At 43.7% G+C, this 22,159-nt stretch overlaps 1 protein-coding gene and 1 long non-coding RNA gene across 2 annotated transcripts in view; one reads left to right on the forward strand and one right to left on the reverse strand.

Annotated features, from left to right (window-relative positions):
* The window catches only part of LOC149459108 (potassium-transporting ATPase alpha chain 2), a 24,768-nt gene extending 24,322 nt beyond the window's left edge, over positions 1 to 446 (forward strand). Inside the window, exon 23 of the mRNA XM_089681641.1 lies at positions 181 to 446. Coding sequence (XP_089537767.1) covers positions 181 to 209 — 29 coding nt within the window. The 3' untranslated portion in view covers positions 210 to 446. The remainder of the gene's footprint in view (positions 1 to 180) is intronic.
* LOC149459109 (uncharacterized) overlaps positions 1 to 6,031 on the reverse strand; it is a 12,194-nt gene extending 6,163 nt beyond the window's left edge. Inside the window, exons 1-3 of the long non-coding RNA XR_016313346.1 lie at positions 5,885 to 6,031; positions 1,804 to 1,897; positions 106 to 181 (exon numbers count right to left, since the gene is read on the reverse strand). This is a non-coding gene — a long non-coding RNA (uncharacterized LOC149459109). The remainder of the gene's footprint in view (positions 1 to 105; positions 182 to 1,803; positions 1,898 to 5,884) is intronic.
* Positions 6,032 to 22,159: the final 16,128 nt, after the last annotated feature.

A 22,159-nucleotide genomic window follows, 5' to 3' on the forward strand; every position in this document is an offset into this window, starting at 1 on the left:
ATCAGTCTTTATTAGCTAATTAAAAATGTTCAGGACATAAAATGCAAATTTCCCCAAACTGTCAAGTCTGCAATAGAAAAAAATTGTATGAGTACCAATTTCTACCTCATTAGCAGAATTCCTTTACAGTGTGGCAGCTTTGTCTCTTATATCTATTAATTGTACTTCTCTCTTCTCCAGGCTGGTGGGACAAGAACATGTATTATTAAGGTTCGTTGGACCGTGTTGTACCAAAGCAATATTTCAATGCTATTATATATATATATATATAAATATTATCCTGTTTGTTGAACAAATTGGGATGAATAAATAATGTAAATGTAATGTATAAAAGGAAAAATGTAAAAAGAAATTATAAAGTACATTTCTCAGTTCTGTACTGTCAATGTAGGTTTTGTGTACAGCTACTTTTGTAAATATGATGCAAATAAAGTATTTTTAAAGAATATAGCACTACATCTTTTAAATATACGTATAGGTCCTTCATCCATGGAAGCAAAGCAAGCCAAGATTTTTAGTGTCTTATCACATTTTACCCCAGGGCCATATTTACATACTTGGACTCTGTGGCCACAGTGTACTGTAAGAAATATGTGATTGTAGGAATGCTGCTGTCACTGAGGAACTGTTTGTAACAATAGCAATTGTTTCAGCCCCCACCAGTGAAAACTGCCTTGCCCCTTCAACTAGATGCACCTCTACCTCAGGTTCTCCCTTAGCGCAGAATAGCTGCCCTTATGCATGAAAAAGAACGGTCTGTGTACCAAGAAGAAATCATATTCTTGGGACATTTACCCACTGAGGGACCAGCTTTGTCCTCCCTCCTGCAGGGGGGAAGAAGAGAGCCCACTGAGACCTCACATCAGTCTCGTCATGAGAGAGGAAGGAGGAACTGCCTTCATTGCAGGTGGAAACAGCATTTTTGATATGTGAGTACAAGGGGGAAAGGCACACTTTTATGGGAGAACCTGATGCAGGCTGGTAGGGGCCCCAGTACATTAATTTGCCCAGAAGCCCATGCCGCTATGAAGATGGTGGCAATGTGGCCAGTTAATCTGAGACTCTTTATGAGCCATCCCAATCTTTGCAGCAATTTTTGGCATTCAACTCTGTAAAGCACTTACACACCTAGAATGCTAAACAAGGATCCTACTCACAATATGCAAGGACAGCTGTCACCCACCAGCTTCCGAGCAACATTCTTCTGTGATAAAAGGAACCCTCTTGGGTCAGCTTCCATAGGTGATACCCTGCAGCAAATATCTTTCAATCTGGAGTCGTTCAGCCCCCAGCCAAGTACATACTGAGACCTACCATTAGCTCTCCTGTAAAACAGGCTGCAGCCCCAGGACAAGAACACTTTGAGCAAGCCTGCCAAACATTTATCTTCTCTCTCAGCCACCAGGCATCTGGGTGCCCTTTCTAGGGATTGCTGAGGTCAGAGAAAGATGCAGAACTTCAGTGACTGACCTTCCTACTTTATTCTGTGGGAGCCTTTCTAGAGCCAGGCAGGAGTAAGCAACAGATCATCACTCCACTTATTATAGCAGAACCCAAAAAAAATAAATTTAGCAAAATGATGGCATGCCCCTACCTTCTTTTGCTTTCTGACTTGAACAGAGACCTGGTAACCGCACTGACAATATTTTGAGAACTGAGCCCCACTGACACACAGTATAGTAATATTGCATCATTTACAAGATAAACTCCTATGCCATTTTCTGGATGTGCACTTTCCTACTAAATCACCTGTCTCTCTCTCTCTGATTATGAAGCTTATAGGAAGTGTGCAAAATGACATACCTGTTGTATGCTGGAAGGATCCTCAGCTATTATTGTTCGGGTAGAAGGAGTCCCTCTGCACGACAAAGGCAAAATCCGTATTGGCAGAGCAGTGCTTTAAAAAGAAAAAAAAAAGTTAAGACAAAAAAACTGTGAACTGTAAATGTACAAAGTCAGGCTGCAGCACAGATTGCCCCAAGCAGCGATTTCATTGCTGCCCAACTGTTCACACACAAGACACATTATAGAACAGTAAAATAATACACTCTCAGTGGTTTCTCAGCAGCTTGGAGGAATAATTACAAAAGATTGCATTTATTTACTCTGCAAAAGGGGCACTTCGAGTATAACTAAAGGAAAAACGTTGTTCTAATCCGTCTCCAATCTGTTCAAAACAACAACATCAGTCAAATTTTATTACTCTCTGTGTCCCCATTAAGGAGATCCCCCCATCTTCCAATGGGGACACTAGTTCTGGTGACCGGGGGCCCCAATAGATTCCCTTTATTTGCAGGGATTTATTCTCACTTCTTGTTGTGACTATAAGACAGGAAGTGAAGGGAAATCTGCCCAGCGGCACACAGATGGCCAAAACCCCCAAAAAACTGACAGGGGTTTTAATCCTCCCTTGCTCTATCCAAAATGAAAAAGAAAGGTTTTGCCTATAGTTCTACTTTAAGGTGGTTATGGTCACAATTTATAAATCAAAAGCAATTATATAAACTGTTTTACTCTGAGGTCCCTTAAGAAGACACATGGCCACAATTATAGACTGGATGAAAAGAAGTTTCATTGTAAAATGTCACTAAAGGCAAAACTTTTTCCATTATGACTAGAGTAAACGAGGGTATGCGAACAGTGGCAAAGGAAAAAACGACCCTAGGTGGGTGGTGTGACTGGAAGGATATAAATGTTTTCTGAGATAGCAGTGTCACTGAAAAAAAAAAAATGACCCTTCATTAGTGGTGTCACCGAAAGTTAAAATGTCTAAGAGTCAGTGGTGTCCCTGGAAGGAAAAGGTGTCACTGAAAGAAAAATGTCCCTGAGTCAGTGGTGGAAGAAACACCACTACAAAAGTTTCACCCCCACCCCCAGTACCAAGCTGTCTCTCAAACTTATCTGAGGTTTAAGATATGGGAATTGAGGCTGAGCAAAGGGGTCTAAAGGTGCAGGACTGGGGGCTGATCTGAAGTGTAAAAGGTGAACAATTTATTAAAATATTTAATTTCTGAGTTTAAGTTTCCATTAGCAGTACAACTATGAATGCAAACATTGAAAACAAACGATATGACTAATATGGGCTCTTGTTCATGCGCATGCCTGCTACTGAATAAAGTAACATTCAATGTTGTTGACCGCTTTATTACAATATACACTCACCAGACACTTTATTAGGTACACTTTTCTAGTGCCAAGAAAATCTCCCCCACACCATTACACCACCACCAGCCTGAACAGTTGATACAAGGAGGATGGATCCATGCTTTTCTGTTGTTTACGCCAAATTCTGACCCTCACATCTGAATGTCTCAGCAACCAGTCTGCCCATTCTCCTCTGACATCAACAAGGCATTTTCATCCACACAACTGCCACTCACTGGATATTTTTCTCTTTTTTGGATCATTCTCTGTAAACCCTAGAGATGGTTGTGCATGAAAATCTCAGTAGATCAGCAGTTTTTGGAATACTCTGAACGTTTCATGGTTGTTGGTGTCAGACAGGCTGGTCTAAGTCACCTAAATCCCCTTTCTTCCCCATTCTGATGCTCGGCTTGAACTTCAGCAAGTCGTATTCATCACGACTAGTTGCCTAAATGCATTGAGTTGCTGCTACGTGATTGGCTGATTAGCAATTTGTGCTATTGCGCAATTGATCAGGTGCATCTAATACAGTGGCCGGTAAGGGTACGCTCTATTCAGCTAAGATATTTCCTGCAATATTCACATTCACATGAGGCACTTCTGAACCCATTCAATGGATACTCCACCATGAACAAACCCCTAATCACTTAGCCAATAGGCAACTAGTCGTTCTCAGCCAGAAAAAAAGACTATCATAGATCTTATAATACATCCACTTTGAAATCTGATGAAGTCAATCAGTATAATGGTTAATAAAAACACCCAACAAATGCCTCAAGTTTGATGACCATTGTTATTCTACATGAGGCCATTGGGCACTGAAATGAGCCTTCTAACAATGTAACATCACCTCCTTACCCTTTGGGTTACTCTACGTGCAAGTACCCAGGGAAGAGAAACACTTCTCTTTTTTTTTTTCAAATCCACTCAATTTGTTTTTCTTACCCCATTTTCTCCCTCTCCCTTCCTTTTCCACTCCTCCCCCTGTTCCCAGATCTATTACTCTCCTCCCTCTTTCTATAGATATATCATCTAACATGTGGCTTAACAGCCTCTAGACCTACATATTGATACACCGGTTCATGGTGTACACAATGCATTCAGCCACACCTATGATTTGTGTTCCCTAAACTCCTCATTATATAAGTAAAGTCATTTTCATGTTATAAACACCCATGTTCAAACTAACATGTTCAAAATTGGTGCCTTTGTTTCATTATTTGCCAGAGAAATTGTAATGTGAATATGTACAGCCTGTCCCCATTCAAGACCTTGTGAGACTTTATACCACAGCCTGAATCAGTTTAAAGCAGTATTAAACCCAAAACTGAAAATGTAACATATTACAGCTTACCAATCTTTAGCTGTTTTGTCTGCATTAGTTTTCTTTTTTTAGGCTTTTTCCCCTGGTGATCTGGCCAATCACACACCTCCTGTATTAGACACACTGAAAGTTTAAGTGCCCCCTTACACTGGTGTCAGTGGGTGAGGCATCCCTTTTTTTGGTGGTCATTGGGGGAGATACTCCTTTACAATGGTGGTCAGTCTGAAAGGTTTCCCCCTTACATTGGTGGTCTGTGGGAAAGGCCCCCCTTATACTTATGGGCAGGGAGTTCCTTACATTGGTGGTCACAGGAGGAGTTCCTTACATTGGTGGTCACGGGACGAGGGGCTCCTTACATTGCTGGTCAGTGGGAAGAGGAGTTCCTTACATTGCTGGTCAGTGGGAAGAGAAGTTCCTTAGAATGCTGGTCAGTTGGAGGAGTTCCTGACATTGCTGGTGAGTGGGAGGAGGAGTTCCTTACAATGCTGGTCAGTGGTTGAGGTGCTTCCTTGCATTAGTGGTCTGTGGCAGAAACACCCTCTTACACTGGTGATGAGTGGAGAAGGGCCCCCTATCAATGGTGGTTTGTGGGAAAGGTATTTACCGGGAGAAATGCCCCCTTACAGTAGTGATCAGTAAAGATAGTGCGCGCGCGCCCCCCCCCCCCCTTTACTTTCGTTCAAAGTAGAATGGCCTTACATTGGTGGTCTGTGGGAGAGGTGGTCCCTTACACTGGAGGCAATGATGGCCCCTTGACACCCCCCCTTCCTCCTAGAGGATGGGAGCCTTGACTGCTGGAAGTTTGGGAGCTACGTGGGAGTAAACCTAAAACAGGTAGGTTAAGTGGCTCCACTAGGATTGGCCACCAAGATCTAAGGTAGCTGGGTGGAGCTTGAACTATAGAAAATGCTATAGAACTATGCAGGGGCACCTCGCACTACTCTGAAGAGATCCAGACATCACAAGAGTTGCCCACCCGCCCGTTGTGAGTTTTGTCACAGCTTTATCGGCGGTTTTACCTTGCCAGCGATTGATATTGCTTTATGGGCTATGCCCTCAAGTTTAATTCTGGGGTCAGCTTAATGCCTGTTTGGCACTGATGGTGAAGACAGGCCTCTTAGACTATCTGTGTTTTTGTTATGGAAGCTCACAGTATAACCGTGACTGGCATTGTTATATGGTTTCTTTGAATGTTGTTACAGCTGTAAAGTTCAATAAAGCTGTGGCCTTGTCCTAATTCCACCTTAACCAGCAACTGTGTCTTTTTGGGGTGGGCAAGATTTTGATACATTAGTGGTCAAACCGCACCTATGCTTCTCAGCAGTCATTCTCCTTTACTTTGGTGGTTAGTGAACAGTGGCAGAAGGGTTAGTTACAAAAATCTAACAAAGATCGTTGGTGTCAGAAGTTGATTACCTGAAAAACGAGAGGTGAAGCTCCACTGGTCTCACTGGTTCTACTGAAAGATCTAAACCTTGGAACTATGCAAACAGTTAAGTGGGAGATCAATCCATCAATGTTCACAAAACTTTTAGCATCCTCTGGAAGTACCCTGGTTGAGAAAGTCTCCTACAAAATAAGAGAGATATATACATTTCACAGTGATACAGCTGATAGGGTAGTTCTGTTATTGTACATAAAAAGATCATTGAGGGCAGTGAGGAATTGCTATGTGTGGCACAATCCTTCGACAGAATGGTGGAGGTCTTGTCTATACAGAAGATCCTGCACTGCTGTTTTATCAAATTAACAATCCCATTTTTGGGTTGGGGTGGCATCTGAATAGCACAATACTTGGAGAAACCTGTTTTGTAACCTGTTCTCGCTCATTAGTTGTACTTGCTCTTACTTTTGTGGGATCACAGCAGAGTTGTTGGGAATATGATTAACCTGTAGGAGGTTGAACACCCTTCCACACTTTCTTTCAGACTGCACTGTGATCAGCTTTCTCATCTACTTATCAAATATTATGAGAAATGGTCTCATGTCTACTGTTCTGTATTAAAGAAGACTGTCAAGTACATCATTACATTCTGCTTTTACTTCAGGTTTAATATGTTATCATCAATGGTCACACTTCTGCTCTTTCTGACATGCACCACCAACATGGTATTGAAGCTGTACCCTTTGGTTCCTGGACTCCCTTAGTAGTTTTGGAAAATCAGATTGTACCTCTGCTTCATAGTAAAAGATATTATAATAACTACAAATCACATACCATATGTACTAAATTTAACCAATCTTGGCCTAGAAAGTACCAAGTAGTCCCTATGGAACCTTTTTTTCTATTTTAAGATATAAGCGTCTAGGGCCATCATCCTTTATCCTTGCCTAACTTCTTGGCAATTTGCTGACCAAAACAAGCAAGTGAAGTGCAGATTCCTAACCTACGTATGTATTCAAAGTCACTAACTCATTAGCTGGTCCATTCATAAAGCAGTGATATGGCCTTTTTGTCGTCACACCAATGCTTTAATTTTTGGCAGAGGTGAGGGTTAGAACCCAGAAAAATGCTTGGCCTTTAACTGAACATTTTCATTTCCCTGACAGGCTAGTGAGGTTTGTATGACAGAGGTGAGAATGATCTTAGTCCACACCCAGGATGTTCACCTCTGGCTGTTCAGCAATGGGAATGTGCTGGTACCAGCAACATGACTGAGTGTAATTGTTTATATCATGTAGCAAAACTTGTTGCGTGTTTAATTTAAAGCAGAATTCCAGCTACAAAAGCCGTCATTACAATATATTACTCAATAGTTACAAATTATATAAGTCCACTTTGTGTAACCCAAATGTAAAAGTGACAAAGGCATCATCACTGTGCTGTACATGGACTGTGCAGAGAGCAGAGTTGTGGGAGGGACCGAGAAGGCCCCACCCACTGCAGAAAACTACAGGGGGGGACGGGGGACAAGACCAGTCACCCTGAACTAGGAGAGAGAGCAGCAGTGAGCGGTCTTTATAACAGGAAGTCTCACACTCGATTCCTGCACCGATCTGGAAGATATACACAAAGCTCACCAAAGATTCGAGGAAGAATACACATGACAAATGGTTTCAGACAATATACGAGGTGGTATCAAAAAGATTCAAGACTAGTTTTGTAACACGTCAACAGATGACAGCATGAGGCTGCATGCACAGTCACAGGGAGCACCAACATTCATAAGTCAGTGTGCCAAAATATATTGTCCTGTACACATTGGGAGCTGCGCCACTGGTGCTATTCTGACCACATGCCTTACCATGTCTGTTCTAACTTGCTGTCCATGATGAAATAGCAAAGAAAAGGCGTGAAATTCTACATGAAACTGGGCAAATCTGCCACAGAGATGCTTGACATGATTTGACAAGTTTACGGCAATGCTGCAATGAGTCATTTGAGGTGGCTTGAGTGGTACGCACACTTCAGTTGCGGAAGAACATCACTGGAAGACGAGAGATCAGGAAGACCTTCAACAAGCTCAACCCCCGAAAACGCCCTCTTTCCGAAGATAGAGATCCAGCTCAAAGGTCGCCATTTTGACAACATTGCCGAGGTCCAGCAATTTGCCTGGTTTCATGCAAAATTTCATGCTTGCTCTTTGCTATTTCATCATGGACAGCAAGTTAGAACAGACGTGGTAATGCACGTGGTCAGAATAGCACCAGTTGCACAGCTCCCGATGTACACAGGATGATGTCTTTTGGCACACTGACCTATGAACGTTGGTGCTACCTCTGATTGTACATGCAGCCTTGTGATGCCATCTGTTGGCATGTTACAAAACTAGACTCAGAACTTTTTAATACCACCTCGTATGCTTACACCAGAGCAGGGGCGGACTGACCATTCGAGCACTCAGTAGGGGGCCCCATGAAATGCCCCTGATACCTTTTTTATAGGCTTTTTTGAGTGTGGGCAAGGACACAGGGGCCTCATGATCCCCTATTGCCCGGGGGCCCCATGAGTTGTCAGTCCACCCCGGCCCCAGGGTTCACAGTTAAACATTTTAGAGGAAGTCTTCTGGAATTATAAACACAGAAACATGTATTCTGTGTGAACGTACAGCACATAAATTATAGAATCATGTTGGTTGTGTATAACTAGTGAATGGTCAGTTCTGGTCCAGCATTGAGAGGCTAAGGTAACAGATATGAATGCAAATTAAAAAAAATGACACATACAGTATGATGACGTCTCTTACTAGCATTAACAAAGCAGTATTGCTGTTGTTCTTCAACTTCCTTTAACAGACCAGGCTGTGCAGCAAAAGTGGCAGTTAGTAGTAAATGGTTTGTCTCAACCGTCTAACAGGAGTTCTTACATAGGTCAATTTGCATTCATTTATGTAAAACCTTTATCCAATATTTACTGTATCTCTACCTCCTTAAAAAGTGTTGTCTGGAGTTCAGCTTTGCTTTGTTAGTCAAGTCCTGTTAAACCTGCTCATCCATCTAATACTAGCCTCTCCTTACAATGCTGCTGTCCGAGGCTGATTCCCTTGCTCTTCAATAGATAAGGGAATTGCCGTGAATTGGGGTACGCACTACGAGAAAATCAAAAGAAAAATTCCATACGAGGAACGACCGTTCGATTTTCGTACAGTGTGTACACAACTTGCAACTTCCGATTCAGACTTTCCAAATGAAAATGTCCAAAGGGACATACTCCCAAAATGTTTCTCATATATGAACAGAACCAACGATTTTCATTTAATGTGTACGGTGTTCGTACAAAAACAAATCAGATACGAAAGACTTCACATGATCTGAAACAATAAACAATAATACAATGTTCCTACATCAAACAGAAAAGAAAAAGTCTTTGTCGTTTGAGAATTTTCATGCAATTAGTACTGTCCTTGGGTTTGACTTGTGAAACGTCACGGAAAAGTGGATGATCGTTCACCCGATTTTCTTATAGTGTGTACCCAGCTTAAGACAGAAGGTGTGTTATTGGCCAGATCATCTTTGAAAAATGCATTGCAATCGGATCGCATGGTAGTTCTGTGGCATGGGATCCACTGCAGGCACACAATGTATTTGGGAACTGCATTTGGGGAGGGGTGCATTTCATTGACATCTGCTGAAGATCACAAGGGTAGTGTGGTGTGGGAAACGTGCCCAGAACACAAGTTACCCACCACGCGCTCTGGTATGACGGGCCCTTAATCTGGTGGTTATGATTTATCTTTGATTGTATTGTATATACACACTCATCGGCCACTTTATTGTGTCCACCTTGCTAGTGCCAAGAAAATCTCCTCCACACCATTACACCACCAGCCTGAACCGTTGATACAAGGAGGATGGATTCATGCTTTCATGTTGTTTACGCCAAATTCTGAGCAGGGGCGGAATGACCATTTGGAAACTCGGGCATTGCCCGAGGGCCCAGGGTCAGTAGGGGGCCCCATGAGATGCCCCTGGTACCTTTTTCATAGGCTTTTTTGAGTTTGGGCAAGGACACAGGGGAGTTGTCAGTCCTCCCCTGATTCTGACCCTACCATCTGAATGGCACAGTGACCTGTCTGCCCATTCTCCTCTGATATCAACAAGGTATTTTCCTCCACACAAATTGCAGTAGATCAGACGTTTTTGAAATACTCAGACCAGCCTGTCTGGCACCAACATCCATGCCAGATTCAAAGCTACTTAAATCCCCTTTCTTCCCCATTCTGATGCTCAGTTTGAACTTCAGCAAAGTCATCTTCACCACGTCTAGATGCCTAAATGCATTGAGTTGCTGCCATGTGATTGGCTGATTAGCAATCTGTGTTACCAAGCAATTGAACACGTGTACCTAATAAAGTGGCCGGTGAGCGTACTGTCTTCCTTTATTTCTCAAAGCGCTACTCAAACTGTAGGCGCTATATGAATCCTGTACAATAAGATAATCATACCCTGTGATCGTGTGTCCCTAGTTGGTGGGCATTCATTATATAATATAAACAGTGTTGCTAAGCAGCAATATAAATAGTTGATTTTATCATTTTCTTCCCATCATACCGGTTTGTAGGGGGAAATCCACCTTTAACAATAGAAGTGGAGAATGCGCTGGTACCAGCAACCGGACAACTTCTGTCTCCATGATATGTTACTGCCCCCCAGTGGACATCCCACTTTGCATACACTAGCCACCTATAGTAGTACAGTGCCCATATACTGCCTATGAATGCATTAAACACTCTGAAGGCAATTATAGTTACTATTATTATACAGGATTTACATAGTGCCAACAGTTTGTGCATCACTTTACAAAATAAAGGCAGACTGTATTGTTACAACACAATTCAGTTCAAAACAAGAAAGTATCAGAGAGTCCTGCTTATCAGAGCTTACAATCTAAAAGGCAATGTCCAAATACACTCATTGCTTATAGCAGCCTTTCTCAACCTTCTTACCCCAGAGGAACCTTTGTAAAAACTTTCAGGTGTCCAGGAACCCCTGCTAAGATTTGTCCTTCAGGGGTAAAAAGGAAAATGCCCATTACATTGGTGGTCAGTAAATGGAACGACCCAATACAAAATTGGTCTCATGCTACTGGCTCTGCCAAGTGGCAGTGCACCTGGAAATAGGAAGGCACCATCAGATAGGTGGTCGACTAGCCACAGCTCAAGGAACCCAGAGCAACCTCTGGAGGAACCCTGGTTGAGAATGCCTGGCTTATAGCGTAAATATGGTTCATACAAAAGTACGGTACAGGGAGATACACACAGACCACTGTTGTTTACTACAGTCCCCAGGTCTCCAAAATCCCTGTGCAAAGACTAGAAACATTTAGGAACTGATCTGGGGGTGCAGTAAAATAAATCAGAGGCATAATGCCAATAGTGTGACAGAGATGCATGGAACCAGTATTCCCTGTTCACTCAGCACTCTTCTGTACCACCAATCACAACCCAGAAGTAACATTTGACAGGTAGTGCAGTGGTGGTGCAGGAGCAAACAGGGAACGCCAGCATGTATTAGGCTGTCATCAGATGCCCTCTTGTATCAGGTGTCCCTATCAGAGTGCCCCCTTACATCAGGTGTCCTCATCAGAGTGCCCCCTTACATCAGGTGTCCTCATCAGAGTGCCCCCTTACATCAGGTGTCCTCATCAGAGTGCCCCCTTACATCAGGTGTCCTCATCAGAGTGCCCCCTTACATCAGGTGTCCTCATCAGAGTGCCCCCTTACATCAGGTGTCCTCATCAGAGTGCCCCCTTACATCAGGTGTCCTCATCAGAGTGACCCCTTACATCAGGTGTCCTCATCAGAGTGACCCCTTACATCAGGGTCCTTATCAGAGTGCCTCCTTACATCAACTGCCCTCATCAGAGTGCCCCCTTACATTAACTGTCCTCATCAGAGTGCCCCCTTACATCAACTGTCCTCATCAAAGTGCCCCGTTACATCAAATGTCCCCATCAAAATCCTGCTTACATCAAATGCCCCCATCAGAGTGCTCCCTTACATCAACTGTCCTCGTCAGAGTGCCCCCTTACATTAACTGTTCCCATCAAAATCCTGCTTACATCAAATGTCCTCATCAGAGTGCCCCCTTACATCAAATGTCCCCATCAAAATCCTGCTTACATCAAATGCTCCCATCAGAGTGTCCCCTTACATCCTTTGTCCCTTTACATCCCAGTACCCCCCTTGATCCTGGCCTATCTTGAAATAGGATCTGGCCAGCAGTTCACATTCATTCCATGTTAATTCTGAACTCAGTGCAATAAAAGGCTGGAATACATCCATCACTGACCACAGCCTATATGTGATAAGAGATCTATAGCTAGAGGCATCCAAGCTGGTCTGTCATGTTCTACATCACCTGGGGCGTCATGTCCCATTTATTTTACCCAGGATGAATACTTCTTCACTGCACCTCCAGGAACTGGCTGACATCTGAATTGTACCATCTAACAATATACTATACTAACACTCATCACTTGTCACCTGCTGGCTTTTAATATAGGAAACAACATAATTAAAAAGCGAAACTTCACTCTCTCAATCAACATGGACCATTTTTAATCCTTATTATTATTCAGTATTTATAAAGCGCCAATAGTTCACTCAGCGCTGTACATTACAAAGGGGGACAGAACATGTGACAGAACAATAACAATACAATGCAAAACATGAGGGGATCGAGGGCCCTGCTCTTTCGAGCTTACAATCTAGGAGGGAGGGGATGGTGGCACAGGAGATAGCTGTGGGGGATGGGGTGGTAGGAAGAGTGGAGGAGGTTGGCAAGTTAGCAGGGGGTGGGGTAGGCTTCCCTGAAGAGATGGGTTTTCAGGGTGCGCCTAAAGGAGAGGAGAGTAGGTGATAATCTGATGGGTTGGGGCAGGGAGTTCCAGAGGATGGGTGACACCCTGGAGAAGTCCTGGAGGCGGGCATGGGAGGAGGAGACCAGGGAACTAGAGAGAAGGAGGTCTTGTGAGGAGCGGAGTGTGCGTGCTGGGCGGTACTTGGATATTAGGTCAGTGATGTAGTTCGGGGCAGTATGGTGGACGGCTTTGTACGTCAGTGTTAGGATTTTGAATTTGATCCGTTGCGCAATCGGAAGCCAGTGGAGGGATTGGCAGAGGGGGGTGGCGGAGACAGAGCTGTTGGAAAGATGAATGAGTCTGGCAGCGGTATTCAGGATCGACTGAAGCGGGGATAGCCAGCGGCGAGGCAGGCCAGTAAGGAGGGAGTTGCAGTAATCGAGTTGTGATATGATGAGGGAGTGGATGAGCTGTTTAGTGGTTTCTGGGGTTAGGAACGCGCGTATTTTGGCGATGTTGCGAAGGTGGAGTCTGCACGAGCTTGTTAAAGATTGGACTTGGTGTCATTCTGGACTCCAACCTATCCTTCCAGCCCCAAGTACTCTGGCCTGTGGGGCAGGTTTGATGGTGGCGTTGTTGGATGTGATGGAGAAGTCAATGGGGGGTGGTGTCCGGGCTGGAGGGAAGACAAGAAACTCGGTTTTGGAGAGGTTCAGTTTAAGGAAGTGGAGCGACATCCAGTCTGATATGTCGCTCAGTAGGTGTGTGATACGGGCAGAGACTGAGGTGGGGGGTTGATAGATTTGTGTGTCGTTGGCATATAGGTGGTAGTTGAAGACATGAGAGTGTATGAGTTGGCCAAGGGAGGAGGTGTAGATGGAGAAGAGAAGGGGCCCGAGGACGGAGCCTAGAGGGACCCCAACAGAGAGGGGGAGTGAGAGGGAGGTGGTAGCATTATAGGTAATGCTGAAAGAGCGTTGTGACAGGTAGGATGAGAGCCAGGAGAGAGCAGAATCTCTGAGGCCAAGGGAGTGTAGTTTTTTGAGGAGGAGGGGGTGGTCGACTGTGTCGAAGGCCGCAGAGAGGTCAAGGAGTAGGAGCACTGAATAGTGGCCATTAGCTTTGGCGGTTAGCAGGTCGTTGGAGAGTTTGAGTAAGGCAGTTTTGGTGGAGTGTAGGGGACGGAAGCCGGACTGTAGGGGATCGAGGAGGTTGTTGTTGTTGAGGTGAGAGCTTAGGCGGGTGTATACTAGGCGCTCGAGGAGTTTGGATGCTAATATTAATAGATAAAAAGATACATTATATTTACTTGTTTTAAACTTTTTTTTCACATTTTGTCAGTTACTTCCTGGTTTCTATGCCTAGGCAAATGATGTCATCCATCCCAGGAGTTTTCAGGAGGGGATTTCTCAGCTAAGCACACCCTTCTGCCTGCATGCCTGAGCTAATGCAGATGGATTCCAGAAAATAAATGCTACATGACTCATTTGCCCTTACTCAAGATGGCCACGGCCAGAAATGCCAGGGGGTGTTTCCCAAAGCTGGAGACATGGATAGATGGATGGATGGGGAGTTTACTTTGAATAATAAAAATGAATTAGATAGTGTTTTTGGTTTGTGGTGCTCAGAATAGGGAAACATGGAAAAAATATTAAATAGTATAAAAGGGGAAAATGATTATGGTATTGATGATTATTAAGATGGTCACAAATGACCCTATTCTCCCCTCTTCTATATCCTGAACCACAAGCCCCAAAAGCCAAAGCCACATTGTTGATCAAAGTCATCAATAACAGAGGCAAGCCTGGTCGCGGGTCCACCCCATAACTATATGCTGAGTTTGGCCGTGTCCTTTGATGACATTACAGAGCTCTGGAGGAAACAGCATTGAAAACCGATATAAAAAACACATTATTGTGGCGTTGCATTCACTACCACATTGTTAAAAGTATTTTTTCAAAATGCAAGCATTGTATGTACCTTAAAGTGGTATTAAACCCAAAACCAAAAATGTAATATATTGCAACTTACCAATCATTCGATGTGGTGACTTTTTCCCTCTGTTTTCATCTGGTGATCTGGCCAGTAACACACTTCCTGTATTAGCGTGTCCCCACTCTGGATGAAGGAGCACAGGGGCACCTTTGGAAAACAGCACTGCCAATCTGGGGGGAGGAGGTGTTAGCTATACTAGCAGATTTAGATACACTAATAAACCAAACTCCAACTGTTTATAAGCAGTTACAGCAGTTTTTTTTCCTTTTGGGATGAAGTTTTTTCATAAATAAAAATTGTGTATTGTACTGTAAGCACCATTGTCAGTGTTAAATTACTGTCCCAACCTTCTACATCTGCAAAATAGCTTGTTCTATTGAGAAAAGAACAGATTTAGTGTCAGGATCACCAGGTAAATGAAGAAAGAAGGCCTAAAAAAGAAAACTAATGCAGCCATCACATCTAAGAATTGGTAAGCTGCAATATAATAAATGTTTGCTTTTGGGTTTAATACGGCTTTAAATGGTCTTGGTAGCCATTTACAGTTTCTCTACAGCAGAGCTCAGCTGGGAGAGGGTGAAGCAGCACACGGAGCCAATCAGTTGTGCTTTAGTGCTCGTGTGCTAAAAATAAACATCCTGACAGGAGAAAAAAAATGGGGAAAAAATGGGTGACAGAAAGATCAGCTCATCGGTCTGCGGCTTCTCATTTTACTGGCCAGACCCTGGCTGGGGGAGGAACAAGACCTGTAAGAGTTACTGAAATATGAGGTCTCCTGCCCAGCCACACAGGACTGAACTGTGAGGCATAGCTGTATAAATCTCAGGACTGGATAGACAGAAATACATATTCTTCAGTGGATTAAACACGTCCCATACATAGTTATACAGTTAGGTGGAAAAAAGACACAGATCTGTCTGGTTCAGCCAATAGATACATGATTTCATCCGTGTATTTAGATGTTTATATTGCTTAGTCATGGCAGAACACAGGAGAGGATGCCATGGCATATTTGCTGAGCTAATCCATATTCCTAAGAATGCACTCCTGTTCTACACTACCAGCTAATCTACCGACCATAAATGTCCGGCTGTGGTTTCTATCATTAGTTCGTGATTTTTAATTTTTTTAAATTTTTTTCTTTATGACAATATATATGTTATGATTAAAAGTGGTTCTAACGTTTTTTTTTTTTTTTTACCTTAACGTATTCTCTGCATTAAGGTAAAAAACCTTTGTGTCCAGGAGCGCCCCCCAGCCCCCTCCCCCCTTATACTTACCCAAGCCCCAGGTTTAATATCCCTTTAAAATATGTATTACATGTGCAGACCGATACCTGGAGGGGTTCAATGCCAGGGGGGTCTGCACTCTCTATGGACTTTAATGCACCCCAACAAGAGGAAAGTTCATGCAGGGTGTGTATAGAGAGCAGAGAATGCGCTGGTACCAGCAACATGCACACATGAATGACACTTGATTGATAGGTGGAAGGTTCTCTCCGATGTACTGGTACCAGCACATTCTCTCCATTATAACGAGCTCCCCGCCTGTTCTGCAGCCATTCCAGGTAATCCGGCGCAAACTGGCTACAGAGCATGAAAATAGACCTGGGTGGAGCTCTGGCCTCACTTGATGGCCCATAATAACACCACACTATTTATTTTCTTTAGAAACAGTAAAAAAAGAAGAAAGGTAAATAGACACACTCTGCGACTACCTGAACAGGCAACTTTGTGACCTGGAGGGATGAGAAATGAAGGTTTAGTGAGCATCAAGTTACTGCTGCAGTATAAAAGTACACTACAAATAGTGGAAGCATAGTATACACAAACAATATATATATATTTATTTCAGGTACTTATATAACGCCGTCAATTTACGCAGCACTTTACATATATATTGTACATTCATATAAGTCCCTAACCCTCAAGGGGTGTACAATCTAAGGTCCCTAACTCACATTCATACATACACATACTAGGGCCAATTTAGACAGGAGCCAATTAACCTACCAGCATGTCTTTGGAGAGTGGGAGGAAACTGGAGTACCTAGAGGAAACCCACGCAGGCACAGGGAGAACATACAAACTCCAGGCAGGTGGTGCCGTGCTCGAGATTTGAACCAACGACCCTAGTACTGCCAGGGGAATGTGCTAACCATTTAGCCACTGTGCTGCCATATATATATATATATATATATATATATATATATATATATATATATATATATATATCTCATTATGTGACTGTAAATTACCTAAATTGTTAAACGTAACACCAGGAAAATAAACATAACTGTCATACCTCACTTTCTTTTACAATTGTAAGCATTACGACTGCCTGCTTTCATTACTGATCTGCATACTTGTTCTAAGTCACTGAATAAGGAAAAATACAAAGAAAAAGCATGACAATCAGGCAGTTGGCATTTTTCAGAAGACGACGACCTGCTGAATATTTTAGAACACATTCCTTTCCATCCAGCATACTATTGGGGGTCCAACCTTCTCTTCTGCAAAATCTCTGGCAGGTGCGAGAGATACTTAAAGCTGAACTTCCCCTCTTGGGTGGAGCTCCTCTTTAAGGATTGGTCCTCCACTCCCTGTTAAGGATTGGCACCTTTGGGGAGCGGGGAGGAGGGAGCGGGTACCCAAAACAGACAGGTACCCACTTCCGCTGCTATCACTTAGGCGATCGGAAGCGGAATTTGTCCTCCCCCCTCCCCGTAGTCTTCTGGGACATGTGACAGGTCCCAGGAGCTGACGGGACCATTCACAATGCGCAGCGCTACTCGTGCATGCGCAGTAAGTGCCCGGCTGTGAAGCCACAAGCTGTCACAGCCGCATGCCCACACTGAAGATGCCGTCGCCAAGAACACAGGGCGGCCGATGAAAGGGGCTGAGGGGGTGACACCGCTGGATTGAGGGACAGCTAAGTGTTTTTTAAAAGTCATCAGCTATAGTTTTTGTAGCGACTGACTTTTTTTTTATATTCACTGAAACCCTGCTTTAAATATAGGAAGCCCTGCATTCTTTGCCACTCTTCTAAAATGAATGGGTGGTGCTTCTCCTTTCAACAATCAGATGGTGCTGTGCATATGGCAAGCATAAGGTAAATAGCATCAGAATGGGGAAGTGTCACTTTTTTTTCAGCACTTGGTTCTCAGTGGGACAAAGAACAGTACTGTAATCCTACCTGCAAACTTGGACAGAGCATCCCCTCAGTGCCCTGTAACAATAGTTGCAATGTTGGACAGGGTGCTCCCCTTTGGAACACGGCTGTCTGACACCAGAGCTAACAAGGAGATGGATAGTGCTGTAGCGCTACCTCCATAGGGGCTGCTTGATAATGCTTGTCCCCAGTGGTTGCCCTGACCTTGCAAGCCTCCCGACAACTCTGACATTCTGAGTTCAGACATATTTTACCAGTATGAAGTAATGCAAGAGACACAATTCTGTAGTAACACCTCTATATTAGACTTCTTCAAAAGAGTAGGCCACAGGAATATTGGGCTTAGGATGTATAACCCCAGTTAACGCACAAAAACAGAACACTGGTAAAATAGGAATCGATAATTAGCAATATTAAAAAAGGTTATACAGTCATGAGTAGGAAGCTTCAAATATTGAATTGCAACACCAACAGCAAGAGGGGGAAGAAAAGGCTTGTTGACTTATCAGCTCCCTGCGTGCCTCCGGCGCTGCAATGGGGGATGCAGAGAATTATGTAAATGTATACTTTGGCACAAATAGATACAGTATAAATACCCCAAGTTGAAAAACAATTGCCTTTATAAGAGATAAGGTCCCTAGAGATTGCGACCAGGGGCGGACAGACCATTTGGAAACTCGGGCACTGCCTGAGGGCCCGGGGTCAGTAGGGGGCTCCATGAGATGCCCCAGTACCTTTTTCATAGGCTTTTTTGAGTTTGGGCAAGGACACAGGGGCCCCATGATCCCCTATTGCCCGGGGGCCCCATGAGATGTCAGTCCACCCCTGATTGCGACTTGAGTCCCATGATGTTTAAAGTTCCTTATATGGTGGTATCTGTTGTCTTCTGCTAGCGATGGTGGGGCCCATAAGCATTAGTGAATACTGGTAATTCAATGAAGTTAACCACTTCAAGTTCAGAAACATTCACCCCCTTCCAGTCCAGGCCAATTTTCAGCTTTCAGTGCTGTCATACTTGAGTGACAGTTACTCAGTCATGCAACACTGTACACCCATATGAATTTTTTTCACACAAATAGAGCTTTCTTTTGGTGGTATTTAATCACCAATTTTTTTGCTATATAAATGAAAAAAAACTGAACATTTTGAAAAAAAAAAAAAAACCTGTTTGCTTAATTTGTGTCATAAATAATCTTGCTTCATACATAATCTTGCTTCATACATTTAGGCTAAAATATGTTCTGCTACATTTTGGGCTAAAAATAACCCAAAGCAGTGTATATTATTTAGTCGGTGTGAAAGTTAAAGAGTCTACAAACTATGAGGTGCATATCTGAAAATTGAGACCCTAAAATGCCAGATGCTGATATGGGGTGTAGCGGTAACCAGGACATTTGAATGAGGTATGGTGGTAATCAGGACACTGGTATTGTGTATTGCGGTGATCAGGACACTGGTATGGTATATGGGGTGATCAGGATGCTGGTATGGCATACTTGGTGATCAGAATGCTGGTATGGGGTATTGCGGTGATCAGGGCGCTGGTATGGTGTATGGTGAAGATCAGGGCATTGGTATGGCATATAGCGGTGATCAGGGTACTGCTATGGGGGTGATTAGGACATTGCTATGGTGTATGGCAGTGTTATTGTGAGCACAGGTGCTGCATATTTTCTTAGGGCTACACTGGGACAATCAGGGACACCAAGGCAGTGATCAGGGACACTAGGGTGGCTAGCTCTGCAGTCTGTGAATGTACATGCAGCCTGACAGGCTGGTGTACACTCACAGGCTGCAGGAGTGTGAGAGCAGATAGAACCAATGCTTGCTTTCACTTTCTATTGTTTACTATGTGCTTGCTGTGATTGGTCACAGAAATCACATGGTTAAACACCCAAATACAGCGGATCAAATAACCACTGTGTCTAGGTGATCACATGGTGACACATGGATTGCTGGGCTCCTCAGTGCGTGCTCTGTGAGCCACGCAGGAGCCGCCAATGCGGGCTGACATACAGATACATTGGCCCTGCATCGGCACTGTTTCCCAATGTCTGCTGATTATAGGCAATGGTTAGATGGGAGGCGGTAAAACAGATTAACTATGGTACTGCTCAAAGCAAAAGGTCTACTGCCAACTGAGGTTTAAAGATGTCTGCATGCAGTGTCTCTAGAGTGATGACAGAAAGAGGTTGGCAATCAACCGTTCACCAATCCTATGGATATCATGGCCTCCTAGGAACAGGAATAGTTCTTGGCTGTTTGCAGGGATGTGCAGAGTTAACACCTCCAAGATCCTCTGCTGTCAGAAGAACTGGATCCACTCTGCTAACAAGAAGTGATGTAGCAGTTCCAGTACTGAGCACTAGGGGGAAAAGGATTAATCATAGTCTCATCTGTAAATGTGCCTGTAAGGCACGGGTGTCAAACTGGTGGCCCTCCAGCTGTTGCCAAACTACAAGTCCCATTAGGCACTGCAAAATTGACAGTTTCAAGCATGACTCCCAAAGGCAGAGGCATGATGGGAATTGTAGTTTCGCAACAGCTGGAGGGCCGTCAGTTTGACACCCCTGCTGTAAGGCATAATGATATAATCTAGCTACATCTTCCTAGCACTTAAAATCTTTGGTCCCCAAAAAGGTAGTGGAGCCCACTATAATATTAATGTTCACATTTTTCCTTTCATATTAAGTAATTAACTGTAAACGAGAAATCAACCATAACTCATATTCACAAGTAATTCACAAAAATCAGGGTTCATTTGCAACCATTTGCATAACTCATCAGTTAGAGTGAGATTACTTTGTTGGCAAGCCAGTGAGATGGCAGTGGCCCACCCAGTAGTTTCAGAGGGCAAGTGAAGGTCACCTTCTACCCAATGAATGTTAGTAGGATCTGGCATTTTACTTGAACGCTGAGTAGTGGGTAAAAGTTCAGCAGAGTTTTCTCCCAGTGTATCGTGTGTCAGTCTCTTGAGTGAGTTAATATTCTGCCTTTGTCTGGAATGCATAGAATCTTCAGGCATAAGCTCACGAGTTGAATCAGAAGCACTTGTGTTGAGGGAAATCAGCAGCACAAAAGGTACGCTCTAACTTCAAAGATGCAGGCTTGTGGACTGCTGCACTGATGCCTTGACAGGACTCAGCCTCCCGTGTCTCCAGCCCACAATCAGGACAAACAACAAATGAATTGGGCTCAAACTCAAAATCATTATCAGCTTCAGGCCTTGTCAATCAGGCCATCATCACTAGGGTCAGCCTGACTCTCAATTCCTCTTCTGAAGTGTGGACTGGCTGTTTTGGCTTGAACTTTGATAATGTCCATGGGTGTGGGGGAGATGGCCACTCCTGGCTCAGAGGCTACTCCTGTTTCCTCAACCGAGAGAGAGGTGGCACTATTTTCCTACAACCACAACCAATCAGGCGCCAACTCTTCTCCATCACTCTCATCCTCTTACTCTGTTTGAATGTTAGTTTGACATTGCCAGCGTGATCTAGGCCTAAGGTTTTGTGGTTCGATTGGTTAGTCAGGAGACTGAGGTATTTGGATGCCATCGAAAATGGGCAGCAAGTGATTTCAGTGCCACATTTTCAGCAGGCCTGTTTTCCCTTTAGGGCAGATTTGAAAAACTGGCAGCCCGGGAAGTTGCTTACAGATGATAAATGGTTAGGATCGTTAGCTTGTGTTTCCTGGGTACTCCAAGTTTCTCAACAGCACACAATCCCTCGGCTGAAGGTATTGTACTTTCATCTTGAGGTCAAGGTTCTTTTTATTTCTATGCTCTCATGTGCTTGTTGTCTCTCTTACCTTCTCATAGGCTTGCTTTAACATTTTCCATAGTCGGTCAATATACCCCTTGTATGAAGACAGGGATATGTGATCTGTGGAGGTACCAAGGTACCGAAAACAAGATTGGCAGGCTGTTGAGCTTCTCTCCCAAACATTAATCTGTAGGGAGAATACCCTGTGGTATCATTAGTCGTGCTATTGTAGGCATGAACTACAGCTGAACTATGATTTCCCCAATGCTGTTTCGTCTTTGAAGGCAAACTTCCTAGCATATTCAACAGAGTGCGGTTGAACTGTTCAGGTTGAAGACCTCCCTGTGGATGATAACAGGAATAGCTTATGAACAAGTCCTTACCTTGGTCGGAATGTATTCATTGGGGCAGACCATGAACAAAAATCTTTTCCACCAGTGCTTGGTGGGGAAGGCTTGAGCATATCGAGTAAAGTGGTTGGTTAACACCAGAACACTGCTTCTCCCCTTGATCTATATTTCA

Source organism: Staurois parvus, unplaced genomic scaffold (genome assembly GCF_062004578.1).
Source record: "Staurois parvus isolate SC_StPar_1 unplaced genomic scaffold, SC_StPar_1.0 ptg000274l, whole genome shotgun sequence".
Lineage (NCBI taxonomy): Eukaryota > Metazoa > Chordata > Amphibia > Anura > Ranidae > Staurois > Staurois parvus.